The following is a 16,026-nucleotide window of genomic DNA, read 5'->3' on the forward strand; positions in this document are numbered from 1 at the left end:
CATTAATAACAGACCTAAATGGTAGAGGTGATGCAGCCAAAGTTGATAGATGTTATATATGTCCCACAATTTAACTGAATGCCCTAATACTAGGACATTTTTCAGAGAGGACCTCCTGCAGTTGTGCGTCTTCTTTTGGTGTATTAGCACCATCTAATGGAGATGCTGCAATGACAAAGTCTGAAGTAGTTTGCACACCTTCCATCACTGTTTACATGTCATTTGTCTTCTTTACAAAAAGTGAAATGGGATCTGTTCAAAATTAAAAGTAAGATTCCTTTATAACATTTTTTTAAAGTGCATTGGAGCTGTAGTGAAACCACAAGGACTGTATGACTTCTATTTATTCAATTCTAGATCATCAAAAGCAGCAGTGACATCATTGCAACAGAAGAGCCAGTCACTAAGTTCATCTTGTTCAGCTGTCCAGGTTATTTGATGGGCCAGGTTCTGCCGTGGTCCTACTGTAAGCACAGAGCTGAAACACACCTAAGAGAAAGGACAGAGGTCTTTATGGTAATCTCCAAAAACAGTCAAATTAAATTTGAGATGTCAATGATATGTATAGAATAAATAAATCATTTTAGAAGAAAGAGAAGCACATGAGAAATGTCAAATACTGGTTATAGCCAGTTGTAAGTGATGTAGGAAATTCTCTAATCTTACACATAGAGTAGTGGTTTTGGATGCTCACCTTAGAATAAATTATTTATAATGTTTAAAAATTTAGTCTATTTGCAAGAAAAAATGTGTAATGGAGAGCCAGAAGGTTTTTTAAGCCTGCTGTGTCATCACTGCGGTTGAAGTATTTCTGCCCTTTAGAAGCACCTAGTTTAACATTTAAAAGAAAATAGTGCAAAGTAGCTAAAAATACTGGGACCACCTCTTATTTTCACTGTCTAGTAAGTCAATAGTACATTTGTTACTGACCATCCTCCAAAAAAAAAGTGCCATTTTTGTCTTTCTAACATTCCCTAAAATGAAAATAAAATCCAATAAAAACCTGCTGCAAAAGCCAAAATGACAGCAACCCAGCCTATGATGTAGGACCAAGAAAAGCGCCAGTCCAGGAAGCGTTTGCCAAAGAAAGTGACGGTCACTCCTGTGTAAATTGCCAAAGCCAGCAGGGCAAGAAAACCTGGGATAGAAAATGAGAGAAAAATCCACTGATTGAAACATAAGAATACAAAAAAAGATGCACATTTCCTGAAAAGCCTTTCTATGAGTAATTCCTGTCATAAAACCTCTACAACATATTAGAATACTTAACTCTGTCAGATGTGTATTCTTTCACTTTGCACCCAAGCTATAAGCTGGTGGCACGAGTTTGAATCTAAGCTTCAAGTTTGAACTTAAACTCTGGGTTGAGTCCAAATATAGGAAAGAACCCAGACAGGCTAAGCAATCCGGTGCAACAGCATTTAGGAACAGTAGCATTCCTTGGTTACCTGAAAGGACCAGAGCAATGCCCCCAGTGCGGACTCTCTTATTCTTGGTGCCATTGGTGAAGGCGCTCAGGCCAAGCACAACTCCAGCGAAACAGCTCAGCACTGCCAGCAGCATGAAGGCCCGTGTAGCATCCCAGAATGCTGCACACATAAAGGTCACACATACACCTCCTGATACAAACTGGGCTTGCTTATGCAGTTTCTTTATTCACATACATTTTTGTCCTTTTAAAAGGTGGTTTACTGTTTAAAGTTGTTGATCAAACCTCAGAGAACCTCAGGTATGAGCAGACAAATGTAAAGTGAGAGGATTCCTGAGGGACTTACCCACAGTTATGGTGTGAGCATGGCATTTGTGGTTAATGCAGAACCTCCAAAGCCCCTGATTGGCCGAGCTACCCGAGTACCGATACTGCATCCAGAAATCTGTTGCTGTAGAAACAATGAGGAGCACAAGGGTGGCCACGCCACACAAAGTGCCACCTCCTGCTAAAGTATACAGCATCGTGGAGAAGCTGGGGAAAACACTGTCCTCCTAAGCATTCAGCAACTGTTCAGGGAGGAAACAGGACATAATAAACAACACTTCTTATTCCTTAGATATTTTACATTATCAGGTATGACTTTTTTCTGTTAATTAAGCTTGAAAACTTAAGTTTGGCTGGCTTCTAAAGTTTTTCCTGCTACTATGATAATTTACTTTAAACTGTAAACAAAAGAAATATATTACTCATCTTTATTTTTGTGCTATAAAACCACATTTTTATGCACTTAAAAATACTACCACCATGCTGGAACTTGCTGCAGGTCTCAAGTCAGTGAAGCATACATGGAACAAAAGGCTTTACAACTCCATTAATTAATGCAAGCCGGCTGTCTCTGTTCTTGTTTTATCCAAGAGTGCTCAATTAAGTTTCACAGCCAACAGCATGGATTCAGCATATCCCTTTACCTGTAAATGCTACGAAACAAGATATTCACCAGTAAGATCAAACAAAACAACACTGATGTTCAACTATTTTCCAAAGAGTTTGAAAAGACTAGTCTCAACACAAATCCCCACATGAAAAAAGAATCTCAATTTTTTCTTTAACACTGTGAAATTGGTTGCAGCCAGCAAAGCACTTGACCCAAACTAATGTATGACAATAGGCTTGCCTATCAGGCAGTTCAGAGCCTTTGTTCACCACTAATTCCCCTTTATGCACCACAAACTAATCTACCAATACCAAGCAACTGAACCGTCAGCACTGCTGCTCTCTGTCACCCAGCCAGCAAACCGATGATTTCATAGTGATTTCAACACCTCAACACAGCTCTTTAGTATTACTGAAATGCTAGCATGCATCTAAGGTAAACATATACACCTAAATCCACAAAATATGTCAGATAATCCAGTAGCATCAGCAAGAAGCAGGGTTCCTGGTTAAAAACTGTGCAGATCTATTTTGCCATTAGAGGTTCTCAACTTCATGTCTTCTATGCCTTTGTTCCTCTTGCTCCCAAAAGGCTGTTTCACTGCTTCCCTCTTTTTTTTTTTAAAAAAAAAAAAAGGTATAAAAAAAAAAAAAACAGTAAATGCAGGTTTTGTGTAATTCCATGTTTTTTTCCTGATACCTCTAGTTTGGCTGGTGTCTCTCCAGGGTTGCTGGCTGTAACAGTGTGCCTATCCTTTTTAAACCCTGCACCTCTGACTCTCATTGTCCATGGCACAAAAGAGGGAATGATCGAGGGCAGCATGTGAGTGATGGTAAATCCCCCTCTTGCCCTCCTCTCTTCTGTTACCTCCATCCCTCTATCACCCCACTGACTCTACTCTCTTGCACTTGATCTCTCTCCTTGTGTACCTCATGGCTTCTTTTTGATTTTATGCTAAAAAAGGCTGGTCAGTCATTGTTCTTGCAACCACATTAAATACGAAATTCTTTCCTCTCACTGGCCTTGGCTTGATGAGAGCATGCTGGATATGCACTGTGCTTGGAGGGAAGAAGGAGGATGAACGTGAACCTGTGTGCAGACAGTGATGTGCATGGTGCAAAAAAAAACAAAAAAAAACACAACCAATCATTCACTTCGTGTCTTTATTTATCTGATTGTTCTGAAGTGCGTTAAAATATAAAGTTATTGAAAAGCAGGAACAAGTGTGAAACAGACTTTATTGTTTAAACAGCTTGAATCACTTGGTGGTTTCTTCATTTGAGACACATTTGTGTGTATACAATTAAAACTACATAATAACACCAAATATGCCATTAAGAGCCACAGATCAGGCTGAAAAAAATAATGCACATTATTATAGCATATGACATATTCCCTCCTTTTGAACAGGCTTCTCTCTTTCTTAACCACATCTCTACACCAGCTCCAAGCATGAACTCAGATGCTTGTTTGTCAAAATAAACAAAACAAAAAACAAACAAAAAAAAAAATTTAAAGGTGGGATTTATCATTTCACAGTGAAGTCTTGCAGCCTTACTGTCAAAGTGCACTGTTACTATTGTCTACACTTTGGCTTGCTGACATCCCCTTAGTTTGTTATATAGACTGTTTAGCTGAAGTATAATAAAGTTTACTCTAATTGTGCTTAAAAAGATTGTGAACTTTCCATATTCACGCATGAAGACGTCAAGCAACGTTTTTCACATAATTAAACAAATTAGACTAAATTGACTTGTGCAGGAAATAATCCAACTTTATGTAACTGTGTAGCAGAAATATGTGTGAACAATTGTTGTTGTTGTTGTTATAAGGAGACATTTTGATTAATGGATTGACAGATCAAGTGTGAGTTGGTGTCATTGTTCAGTTAAACATCAGAGATCTTTAAAGTGTTAGCTTCACACAACAACCTCTAAACATGTTTCATATTGTTTGTTGCCATTGTTGAGCGCAGCAATGACAGGATTGCGAGGTGAAAGCCATTACTCTGTAAAAAGAATCACCATCTGTCTGCAGATTTCTAAAGTCCAAATGGTCAGAAAAATGAAAAACCGAATTCAGGTTTTGTTTGGAAAGCAGCTGCGCCCAACATTACTCTTGGGAATGGGAGTTGTAATATTGACCCAATATATATATATGTATATATATATATATACATATATATATATATATAATCTCTTATGAAAAAAAACACTTTATACATCTCAGTGTGCACAAAAGCTAAATGCAAATAAGTAAATAATATCCCAATCAAGACATGTAAAAATGTCTGACTGTTACAAAAAGGCACATTATATGCATAACTTAATGCAGCCTCTTCCCACAGCACAGAGTCCATCACTGCTTCTAACAGAAATCAGTGAAAAGAGCAGAGCTACAATGAATTCAGCTGAAATGTTGGTGTGATGTTACATCAAAAATGAAATCCTTAATAAACTGGTACTTTGACAAAGATCTTTCTTGGCACTGTGAGAGAAAAATTAAACTAACTTGAAAATGTGCTTGCAGGACTCACTTGTGCATTCAGATTGCCATGTTTTTCATTTCATTATAACCATTTTGCTATTTCATGTTTACGTTGTACTTACAGGGGCCACAAGCAAAAAAGCTCATAAGTGAACACACACACATACACACACACACATCCTATACATTTAAGAGCTTAAGCATCATATGGATCCCAAATAGAAACACTAAAATTTCTTCTTTTTTTTGGCATTTGCTAAATGTTCTTGTCATGTCTCTAACCTCAGTTGCAATCAAACTGTAACACACATTTGCAGACACGCACAGACACACACAAACAAAATACAGTAGCATTCAAACACACACATACTGATATAAACTTCTGTCTTTTAGGTGACTTGATGCTTCAAAAATGGATTTCAGCTTTAAACTGAACAACATGTAGAGAACTTGATGCTCAAGATATGTACATTTACCAGTGCACATACACACCTCACAGCACTTAGTGATCCCATACTGGGACCATACTGGGACGTATGCAGGCACTGCTCTTGCACTCGCTTCTTCTGCACTTCTTCCTGTTCATCTCTATTTCTTTGAGTGTCAGGGGTGTGGAGCCCACAGGATGACTGTTCGATCGGCAGATGATGATAAGAAAGTCCGGTCGTGTGGGTGCCACCTACACTGGATCACCTTATCCCAGTGCTCCCCTGCTACGGTCTGAGGGAGGGGCTTTGTCAGGTCACCTGGCATCAGGGAAAAGGAAAATGTCACACTGAACTGGCACAAAGAGCAAACAGTCAGTAGGAAACTTCTTCCTTGTAGCTGGCATCGCAATGACACGTTTTTCTCATCAATTTCAAATGATTAATTTAATTTGCTCCCTTATGAGCTTTAATATCCATCTTTACTTAGTGTATGCACGGTAATTTTGTAAAGTTGTTGGTACCTTGAAGGTCACTGATGATGATTCTGTTGTCATAGGACCCAGTGAGGAGATGATGGGCTCCAGGTGAGAAGCGTACAGAGCGAATGTCACTGCTGTGGGGGCGGCACGTCTGGACTATGCGGCCTCCTCTAATGTCGTACAACATGCAGGTACTGTCCTCCTGACCAGTGGCCAGCAGACGGCCACTGGGATCCACAGCCACTGATGCAACTGCACTGCCTGTGTGAGACATAGATGTACTGCATCGTAGACCTGCCCACATTTAACTGAGAGATTATCAAATATTTCTGTAACATATATTTCTCATGAAGTTGTTTTATGAATGAAAAGCCTTGCCATTTTTTAGCTTAATGTTGTTTATCACCATACTCTGAGTCTGATTTGTATAGATAACTTGAAAAGAAGGTTGTCTTGCTCAGGCTAACTATAGCAACTGTACTGGTAGCAGTGACAGACACCAGTCAGATACTATGGCTAGCTTTATTTGTTTGGTTGTTTTCATACAGGTGCAGTAGACTCTAGCAAACTGCATTAGAGACAAAGAAATAAATAGATTTGTAATCCTCAGGGTACGGTGCTCTCTCCCTTCCTCTTCACTCTCTACACTTCGGACTTCACTTACAATAACACACACTGCCACATCCAGAAGTTCTCCGATGACACAGTCGTTGTTGGCTGTGTTTCTGAGGGGGACGATCTGTAGTACAGGACAGTCATCAGGGACTTTGTCAGCTGGAGTGAGCGTAACCAGCTCCAGCTAAATACCAGCAAGACAAAGGAGATGATTGTGGACTTCCAGAGGAAAGCATCCTCTCTCACACAGGTGAACATCCAGGGATCGGTCATAGAGGTGGTGGAGAACTATAAATTCCTGGGTGTTCACCTAAACAACAAACTGGACTGGTCTACAAACACCCACACCCTCTACAAGAAAGGCCAGAGTCGCCTCCACCTGCTGAGGAGACTGAGGTCCTTCGGAGTGTGTGGGACTCTCCTTAGGACTTTTTATGACTCTGTGGTGGCCTCAGCCATATTCTATGCTGTGGTCTGCTGGAGAGGGAGCAGCACAGACAGGGACAGGAGCAGGATCAATAAACTGATCAGGAGAGCGAGCTCTGTCCTGGATTGTCCTCTGGACTCCGTAGAGGAAGTGGGGGAGAGAAGGATGTTAGCCAAACTGACATCCATTATGAGCAACACCTCTCACCCCCTACATTACACTGTGGGGTCCCTGAGCAGCTCCTTCAGCAGCAGACTGTTACATCCACGGTGTAAAAAAGAGAGGCTCCGCAGGTCCTTCATCCCAACTGCTGTCAGACTCTACAACAATCTGTAACACCTGAATCAGGCTGTCATGTTGTAGTCTGTTTACACTGTTTACACAGTCATTTATACCGTCACCTTATACTGTTATTGTTTTTATGTTTATTGTGTTATATTTAATTCTTAAGTTTATCTATTTATTCTTTCTTTTTTCACTTTCTCTGCTTTGCTGCTGTAATAAGTGAATTTCCCTGTCCGTGGGATCAATAAAGTTTAATCTAATCTAATCTAATATATTTTCCCAGTTACCAAGTTTAAACTGCAATGTCACTGTAACCTGCAACAGTGTGGCACCAGTAAGCTGCAGCTAGTTAAAAGATAAGGTCATGATTTGACATACCTGAGCCATGCAGAGTTGTGCCCACCACCCGAACACAACTGGGTACTCGTAAGTCCCAGAACCGGACTGTCTTGTCCTGGGAGCCAGAGGCGATCATCCAACCGCCCCATGTAAACAGAGTCAGAATGTGACCTGTTCAAATATATTAGTTTTGAATAATATCATGCAAATGTAAATCTTTACTCTGTTGTATTGGGTGATATTTTTACACTTTGTATCTTCTGATGATGTTTTGTAGTTTAATAGCTTGTCATTATTCATCTTATATATATTTCCTCCACTTAGCTGCAGGTGGAGAGCTGTCTTACCTGTGTGTCCACTCAGGGCATGTAGACCCTGTCCTCTCTGACAGTCAGTGGTGTAGATGTTGCAGTCTCCAGCCCCAGCACTGATCAAGATGGATCCTCCACTCTCAGGGCCCTCCATAAAAGCCAGGTCTCTTATGGTACCATCATGCATGCTGAACTCCAGATCTGGGCCTGAATCACAGGTGTACATTTAGGTGGCAAAACAGAGGGATCCAAGATACCACCAGAAGGTGACAGTCTAACCTGCATGTTACTGGTTAAAAAAACCTATCTTATATCTTTGTACAAGTCTATTGAAAGATACACTTAATGAACCGTGTCAACACTGGAAAAAATCACTACTTTTGGCAGTGACTTTTTTGGCTTTCTTACTTTGTAGACCTTAACAAAATAAGAAAAATAACACCAACCAATATTAAGGGAAATACAAAAAAACATGATTTCTACTCTTTAAGGAAATAAATAAACAATACCTGTAGCATTGCAGCTGTCTGCATTGAATGGCAAGACCTTGACGTATTTGTCATTGGAGCCAGTTGCCAGCAGCTGTCCACAGTGACTCCAGGCTACGCAGTAGATGGAGCCCTTGTGATGTTTGTTCCGTCTGAAGCGCACAGCTGGCTGCTTGATCGCTGCAGAACCACTAAAGAGGGAAACAAATTAGACACAGATGGAAAACTGTTGGGTGCCCCAAAACTGTTTGTTTAAGGGAAAATAAAAGCTGCTTAAATTCCAATATTTTGACCAATTAGTCTTTACGTATTAACAGCCTTGTTTTTTTAAGATAAAAAACTTCTTTTATTAAGCACTATTAACAAATGTAATCATTGTTATTTGACAAAAATGTTTTTTTAAGACTGCTGTTTTCTGAGTTTTCTTAAAATATCTGTACTCCATAGAAACAACCATTTTTCTTGGTCATGATTCCTGCTCATGAGATACATTTATCTCCAATTTACCCATGTGAACATTTATTGTATAACATTTAACATCATCAAACATTCTGTAAAGACATCGTTATTATGCAAATAATTAATAGGCAATCCATTATCTTCTTAAAATATCTCATCGTAGACAGCAGTGGATGCTACCTTGTAGTCAATGTTTCTGGGTAGGCGCAAACTCTCAGGGTTTTTGAGTTGGAGCCGACAGCATAAAGTTTTCCAGAGGGATGGAAGGCCACCGCACGGACCGCCTGTGTGTCCTCCAACTGGTTCACCTTGACAAACTGTGTTTTCGCCTTCCTAGGCTACAGAAAACCAGACAAAATAATCCTTCACAATCAAGTTCACAAATGTGTTTGAGCATTTAATATAACCTGTAACAGGTAAGCTGGTTGTGCACTGAAATAAAAACTGAGCTAATACTTTGATGGTAGTTTATTTTACCTCCTGTGTGTCACGTGTTGTAGAGGAGCAAGAATCATCCTGAATTGTGGGCCCAGGTGCTTTGAGTTTTTCAGCACTGATGACCACAATATAAGAATAGATTTAATTTAAACCTGCACTTATTGTTTTTTACAATCATTTTTTTTAAATTATAACACATGACAAAGTCTTCATATAGGAAGGTGCATTAGCTCCAGAGCAAAGCAGAGATGAAATCTCATATTTTAATTATTAGTCGAGTCAATAATGTAAAATGCTACTTCAATCAGGCAGCACCTTAAGTACCACTAGAAAATCCTGGCTCTTCCATTATTACAATTAAAACAGTGGATTTTTATTTTTAATAACCAGACACTTTGCAGGCCCTCACCTTTGACTGGGAGGAACTGAGGACGCATTGAGTGAAGGCGAACCATGGTTTCCAGCGCTGCTGCTAACCCCACCTGCCTTGTCCCCCGACTGCCCATCTGAGGTATGGCGCATGTTGGTTGTCTTTGGGCTCGAGCTGTTGTTGTTCCCTGTCACTCCATTCCAGTGCTGGCCCAAATGAGTTACCACTTCGTCTCCTTTAAGGTCAATGCCAACATTCATCTCTTCCAACCTCTGAATGGATCTAGACAAAAGACAAGATCTCTGAGGTTTTGTTTCAGTCAAAATAGACATCAAATTCAACGACCTTCTCACCTGGTGAGGAATGTTTCAGTTAGGTTGTGTTGGGCTCCATCCTGAGGCTTCACTCCTCCTTCCAGGAGCATCTGCTGGTAAAGCTGCCTCTGCTGCTGCTTCTGTTCCAGGTGCTGCTGCACTCGCAGACGCTGCCTGTAATATTCTTGGATGTGTTCTGTGGAATCACGACGCTGGGTACATACAATCAGATTCTGAGTTGGTATGAGCAACAAAACACTGTGAGAAATCCTGGAAAAAGTATTCAGAGAGGAGTTGTTTTAGCTGACCCTAGATCCTGGTAGAATATATACATGCTTGCCTGACAGACTTTTTCAGAGCCACTACTAACAACTCTTCAGCTCCCAAGGCTCTGCCCTCCATCATCCATCCCATAAAAGAAGTTTTCAAGGCCCTCAACATATCATACCAGTCTACAGTGGTTATTCTCCCCTCCCAGCCTTCCACAAACAATCTAATCTCAAAGTACTTTGCTTCTCTGAGATGCATAAAGATGAGCGATGATGGGAACAGCGGGCCATCTTGGGTGCGACTGAACATCAAACCAGGGTTCATGATCTTCACCCCCCCCTATACTGAGACAGGGGAGGTTACAGGGTCACAAGTGTGCCATGGACAGATGTAGCAAAGATTTGGACAAGATTTATGGTGCAGAGGGCCAGCCAGTTCAGCAGTTAAGGGGGAATTAATTCCATATATCTTAAATCTGCAGCAATGACTGCAGGCATAATAATAAAAGAAAAATCTCCCTTTGACTTTTTGTTTATAGTCTTCATAAGTTTCATGAAACCAAGTAAGCCTAAGCAACCAAAGGAAATACGCTATGCTCCTTCACCTGAACCTTCGACCTTATATTCAAGTAGCCTAATACATACCTAATATTAAATAAGAAGACATCAAAGCAACAATTATGGCCTGAAGTTCACATCACCTCATGAGTTTCTGTGCTGCAGGGTGGTCCGCCATCTTTTCCAGGTGTTAGTGGGGTGCGTGTTGTGTTGGGCCCATCCAGCCCCTGTGGGTGTTTCCTAGAGACAGAAAAATAAATGAATACTGTAAGGCCGTCCGTCTAAAAGCAGTTAAGGGTTTCACAAACATGAAGCAGTAACATTGTCAAAATACAAATCCATATATTCAATAAAACTGGTTTTGTGTTGACCAGAGTAGGATTCTTGTTGTCCTACATATTCCAACAACATTATATGTATTAATAGGACTTTAATTTTGTACCAGTTGTGCCTGCATCCAGCAGGTGGAGCCTGAGAGAAATGGACAACATCCTATTTGCAATTGTGTGTTACTCGATTTGACATAACAACATAAATCAATTTTGTATTACATCTCTTTTAAGGTAGAGCTAATGGGATTAATGGTGCTATAGATGCAGTCATAAATCTACCACTGGATTTCAACTTGAGATTGCAAATGAATGTAGCATGTCTGTGGAGACAGCTGAGTAGAGTACAATATATATATATATATATATATAAAAAAATACTTCCTGTTTTTTTTCCATATTTGGACCCTACCTCTCTGGTGAATCATCCTGCTGATGCACATTGTTCTCCACAAGGCTCCTGCTAAGGTTAGACTTCACACTGGCCTCCACGCCCCTCTTATCCTGGGCTGCCAGGCCATGGGACAGGCCATCCAGTGCTGGGTTGAGCGATCTGGACATGTAGGTGTCAGCTGAATGAGGTCGCTGACGAAAAGGCGAAGTGGGGCAGGGAGACAGACGGCTGATTAATGGAGTGAGGAGATCGGCGTATCCAGCCTTGCTGGGTTTAACCAGGCGGTCTACGTGGATGTCGAGGGTCTTTTGCTGGAAGGCACAGGTGAAGGCACCTGAGGAGAGGTTCTGCAGCCAGGAGAGCAATGACAAATCCAGCTCATCACAGCCGTTCCCACACAGCAAATCCAAGCCGAGCAGCACTTCACCCTCTCTGATCTCCTCACCTGTAGCTTTACTCTAGAAAATACAAAAGCTTAATTAGTTTCATCATGTTTTGTAACTAAACCTTCAGCTATAACTTTATCCAGCTTTGCTTTAAATGTAAAAAATATCAAACTATTTTGCATTAAAATCTCTCAACTGATCTTAAAATGAATGGAAAGGAAGCATTAGCTTTGAGCATTTTAACACCACTTTCAGTATATTGATGTAATCCTGTACATTTTTAGGATCTTATGATACCTGACAGAACTCAACACAGCACTCATAAAGGATCCCTTTGATGAGCAACTGGAAGAGGCGGTTCCCACTTGCCCTGAAGCCGGCCTCGCTCAGCTTCCTGTCTGCAGGGATGAACTCAGCTACCATTGCACAGGCCTCCTCGAAGCAATGGACACGAGCCGTGCTTGGATTCCAGTCTTTGAACTCTGCGTGGTGGGTAAGGCACGGCAGGGTGAGGAGCAGACACAACTTGCTGTAGTCTTCCTTGGTTGGGCAGAACTCCTCCAGACTGTGGAGGGACTTAACTGCCTCTTCCATGGTGAGCTCCAGCTTTAGATGGCAGAAAATTCAGAAAAATGGTGAGGCTGCTGATGTGATTATATTTGGGTATGTTTTTAGCAGCTGAGCTCACTATTTGCTGATCAAGGATGATATTTACTGTTCAAAATATATGTAGAAGATCAGAGAATGGGATGATACTCTAAAACGTGAAATGATTGTGAATAATTTATCATACGTTATGAGGATCTTCAGCAGCTGACATGGCATTATTTACACACAAAGCTTCAAGGAACTTCTGCTTCAGGATGATGTAACGAAACCTAGAAATATAAATCTAAGTATTAAGAAGTGTATTTTGATCATTGATAGATCAGACAAGTTTAAAATATTCTGCCTTTTGGAAACTTGTTGTTCAGTAGCAAAGGATCTCAGTTTTATGACAGGATAATACTGCTTCAGTATTATGATTTGACCTAATTTAACTCTTATGGCTACCATCATTCTAACTGACTGCCAAATCCAACCTGGACATCAGTGAAAGGACTTTTTATTTTATTTAAAAATAATGTAATATTGGAATTACAGATAACACAAAGTGGAAAAGTCTCAGTTTCAGGTATGTCTTAAGTCCCCAAAATGACTGAAAATTTATCATGATCAAATACTCATCATTTATAATGTAAATAAAAAACCTCTCTTACCGTTTCTTATCAAATTTGTCCATTCCCTCTAAAGGCTGAATAAACTGAAGCACCTCCTCCCACTGGCCATCCAGAATGAGCTGCCTGTTACAAGTAACCCCGACCCCCCCCAAAAAACTTCAAAAATTTGCTCTTTCATGTCTTCTGTTGTATGTCACACACGTTTGCTGTCGTACCTGAGGAAGAGCATGTCATCAGAGTAGAGTCCATTAATAACTCCACTCTCCTTCTCCAAGGCCAGCATGCTGATGTGGAGCCTCCTGGAGTTAAGGAAGTCCAGGACGAGCTTGATCACTTCTGCCTCCTTAATGTTGATGGTCTCCTCTGCTGTCATGGTTACAGATGTGTGTAGTGGCCAAAATTAGCTGGCTGGAAATCAGAGAAAATGAGAAGCAAACAGACATGCTAATGGAAAATCTGATTTTAAAAGTTAGAGAAATAAACAAATTGTCATTTAAAGGGTTGATACTACAGTTATACTTTACTTACAGTTTATTTAATTTTTTGATGCCACTTATAGTGATTTGAATATTGTCTATTCAATGGCAATTCAATCAGTTTTAAGTTGTATTGTAATGATGCCTGAAATAAAGGCTTTCAAGCTTCAAATTTCCTGATATGATGTGCTACCAAAAAGATTGATCAACAAAATAAAATCTTGCTGGATAAAAACAAAGAAGAAGAAAAAAAAGCTGAGATTATAGAATAACCCTATTTCCTACTAAAACAAAAAACTACATATAAACCTTATATTTTGCTGTTATACTGTACAAGGTGACATAGTAAATGTTGAAAATGTTATCCTATTTTTTATTTTTTGTCATCTTTTAGTATTTTAATATGCTCCAAATAATTGCAAAAGGTGACAGGCCTGGTCTGCTGCAGGAGTGTGTAAAATTAGATTTGGCATCATCATGCAGAAATGAGTAAAGTTTTGTCAGAGAAAAAAGCTTTTTCACTGCAAATCTTTCTCTAAAGCCTGTGTATATCATTTAGTACTAATGGAGTCTACACAGATGTCAAAATTTACTCATATCATGTGTATAAAGCCACCCTTTATTAAAAAAAGAAGCTGGATTTTGAGCTGAGATGACTTTCAGCATTATTACATGCAATACTTTTTCTAATCTTTCACTTCACTTTATTGACATGTAATTCAAAATGAACAAGATATCTGATTTCAAATATAGTTCCACCTTTGATATCTTTTGGTCTGGTTTTATTTATACAGTTTAAACTATTTTCAAATCACTGCAAAGTTTTTGAAAATGAGGTTAAAAATAAGTATTTTTAATACAGCCAGCAATTAGTAAGTAGTCTGAACTTTTAAAAGTGTAGGCGTGAGCTACAAAACATGCAAGAATAATCAGCAATTGTGCACAAATCCATCAGCGATGTGTCATCTGCTCAGTTGCTGCCCCCCCACACTTCGTATGTGACAACACAATGCATTGTAGAGTTTGGTCATGGTCATCTGAAACACCTAAACAGTGCAGTTCTGCAAGGTTTATATATAAACGATTAAACGCTGCAACATTGCGGAGGCAGCATCCATGACGTGAGGAGTCATTGTTATGAACGGTGTACTCGTAAACAGCCGAGAGAGCGGTGATGCCTCCGGGTGGAGGAGCAGCCGGTGACACCGCCCAGTCCCCCCCATGCATAAAGAACAAGCATCCAGCTCTGGTCCTGGATGTGGCAGCAGGTCTGCGGCCCAAATCTGTTAGCCTCATCACTTTATCTGCACTCAGGACACACCTTGTTTGCTTGAGCATGACAGCACGTAGTGCTCCCTTTCCGCAAAGCCCTTCACTCACTGGTTACACATGCAGGACAAGCGAAGACAGTCATGTCATTAATTTTTACGCTAAATGGTCCCTGCAGGACCACACTGCAGGGTGAGTCCATGCCACCTCCTCACCTGTCAGTCTGCGCCAACGATATGCCGCATTAAAGCGGCTCCCCTCTTTTTGCAGTTTCTAAATATACCACAAAGAAGAAGAAGACAGGGACGGCGTTTGATGCTGAAACCTTATTTCCAAAGCGCTCCTCTGGCTTATGTGTTGTACACAGCTCACGGTTGCCATGCGGACGCAGATACAAACCTCCAATCAAATGTGGCAAAGACGCCCGTTGGCCACGCCCACGATACGCCGCAGACGTGAGAACTTTTAATGGAAAATGAAATAAAAGGTGAAAGTTAGGCAACTAATAAAAGTGTGCTTATTTTAATCGTTTACATATTTGCATAAAAATATTTATAAATTCACGAAATCAACATTTTTTTATTCTGTCGGCATATATTTACAGATTGGTATTAGTTTGTGGAATTGGTATAATAAAAATGCTTAATTAGCCATTAGGGACGTTAGCATACAGCTTAGTCAAAATCAGTCAAAAAACGATGAACATATGAAAAAGTAGGATTTAAATAAATATTTACCATATACTGACGTTTATATTTAATGAAGTGCAGGTGAATGCAGCATGTATGCTTCTACTTCATGTTGTTCTACATCAACACTACTGATCATAATTCAACAATACAGCATGGCCAACTGCCTACGTGGGGGATATTTCTGCCCAGTCTGTTTACATTTTATGAAGAGGATGTAAAAGTTATAAAACTACCAAATGTTACGACTGTGTTGTTAAATAGCCAATAATGCTGAAAAAAACACTGATAAAACTTATCAATGAAGTGTTTCTCATTATAACCATACAAGTAGTCACTTGCTATACTTTTCACATCAGATGACCACTTTAGTTGTAATAATCAGTCCATTATTTTCATCTGTTTAACATCTGTTTTTGATTTTAATTTTAATGATGCCCTAATTGCAGCATAAAAAATTGACAGAATATTGGATATCTCAAAACTTTATCCAGCACATTAAAAGGACTGAGGCAACATAATACACAGCATGGTTTAGATTGAAACTAGTGCTTCTTGTTAGTAATGTAACAGTTATGCCAATATGTCAACTCAGGGGTGCAAAATGAATAAAAAGAAAGCATCATTTAT

At 39.9% G+C, this 16,026-nt stretch overlaps 2 protein-coding genes across 3 annotated transcripts; both read right to left on the bottom strand.

Moving 5' to 3' along the window:
* Nucleotides 1-354: 354 nt before the first annotated feature.
* lim2.2 (lens intrinsic membrane protein 2.2) lies at nt 355-5,425 on the bottom strand. Of its 2 annotated transcripts, none has more exons than XM_042007160.1 (5): nt 5,346-5,425; nt 1,776-1,998; nt 1,449-1,589; nt 1,004-1,138; nt 355-489 (listed from the first exon to the last, which is right to left on the bottom strand). In XM_042007160.1, exons 2-5 carry the CDS (start codon nt 1,951-1,953, stop codon nt 419-421), a joined length of 525 nt encoding a protein of 174 aa, XP_041863094.1. In that variant the 5' UTR covers nt 1,954-1,998; nt 5,346-5,425; the 3' UTR covers nt 355-418. The 2 variants fall into 2 exon arrangements, with proteins under 2 accessions (XP_041863094.1, XP_041863095.1); XM_042007161.1 differs by lacking the exon at nt 5,346-5,425 and adding an exon at nt 2,816-2,961.
* On the bottom strand, nt 4,542-15,079 carry LOC121653591 (WD repeat-containing protein 47-like). Its single transcript, XM_042007159.1, has 16 exons — nt 14,923-15,079; nt 13,178-13,370; nt 13,002-13,085; nt 12,536-12,620; nt 12,040-12,348; nt 11,375-11,814; nt 10,777-10,873; nt 9,846-10,018; nt 9,532-9,774; nt 9,162-9,237; nt 8,865-9,022; nt 8,247-8,416; nt 7,774-7,944; nt 7,466-7,597; nt 5,803-6,021; nt 4,542-5,599 (listed from the first exon to the last, which is right to left on the bottom strand). The coding sequence occupies exons 2-16, from the start codon at nt 13,333-13,335 to the stop codon at nt 5,457-5,459; spliced, it is 2,658 nt and encodes an 885-aa protein (XP_041863093.1). The 5' UTR covers nt 13,336-13,370; nt 14,923-15,079; the 3' UTR covers nt 4,542-5,456.
* Between the last annotated feature and the right edge of the window lie 947 nt (nt 15,080-16,026).

The sequence above is a fragment of the Melanotaenia boesemani genome, chromosome 14 (genome assembly GCF_017639745.1).
Source record: "Melanotaenia boesemani isolate fMelBoe1 chromosome 14, fMelBoe1.pri, whole genome shotgun sequence".
NCBI lineage: Eukaryota > Metazoa > Chordata > Actinopteri > Atheriniformes > Melanotaeniidae > Melanotaenia > Melanotaenia boesemani.

Excerpts from the sequence above, each read along its gene's own strand:
- LOC121653591 (XM_042007159.1), bottom strand. The coding sequence starts at position 13,335 with ATGACAGCAGAGGAGACCATCAACATTAAGGAGGCAGAAGTGATCAAG. Across the intron at positions 6,022-7,465 it reads CACAACTCTGCATGGCTCAG|GCAGTGCAGTTGCATCAGTG; the intron begins GTATGTCAAATC and ends TGTCTCACACAG. Across the intron at positions 5,600-5,802 it reads CATCATCAGTGACCTTCAAG|GTGACCTGACAAAGCCCCTC; the intron begins GTACCAACAACT and ends CCCTGATGCCAG.
- lim2.2 (XM_042007160.1), bottom strand. The coding sequence starts at position 1,953 with ATGCTGTATACTTTAGCAGGAGGTGGCACTTTGTGTGGCGTGGCCACC. Across the intron at positions 1,590-1,775 it reads TGCTCACACCATAACTGTGG|CATTCTGGGATGCTACACGG; the intron begins GTAAGTCCCTCA and ends TTATGTGTGCAG. Across the intron at positions 490-1,003 it reads CATTTTGGCTTTTGCAGCAG|GTGTGTTTCAGCTCTGTGCT; the intron begins GTTTTTATTGGA and ends CCTTTCTCTTAG.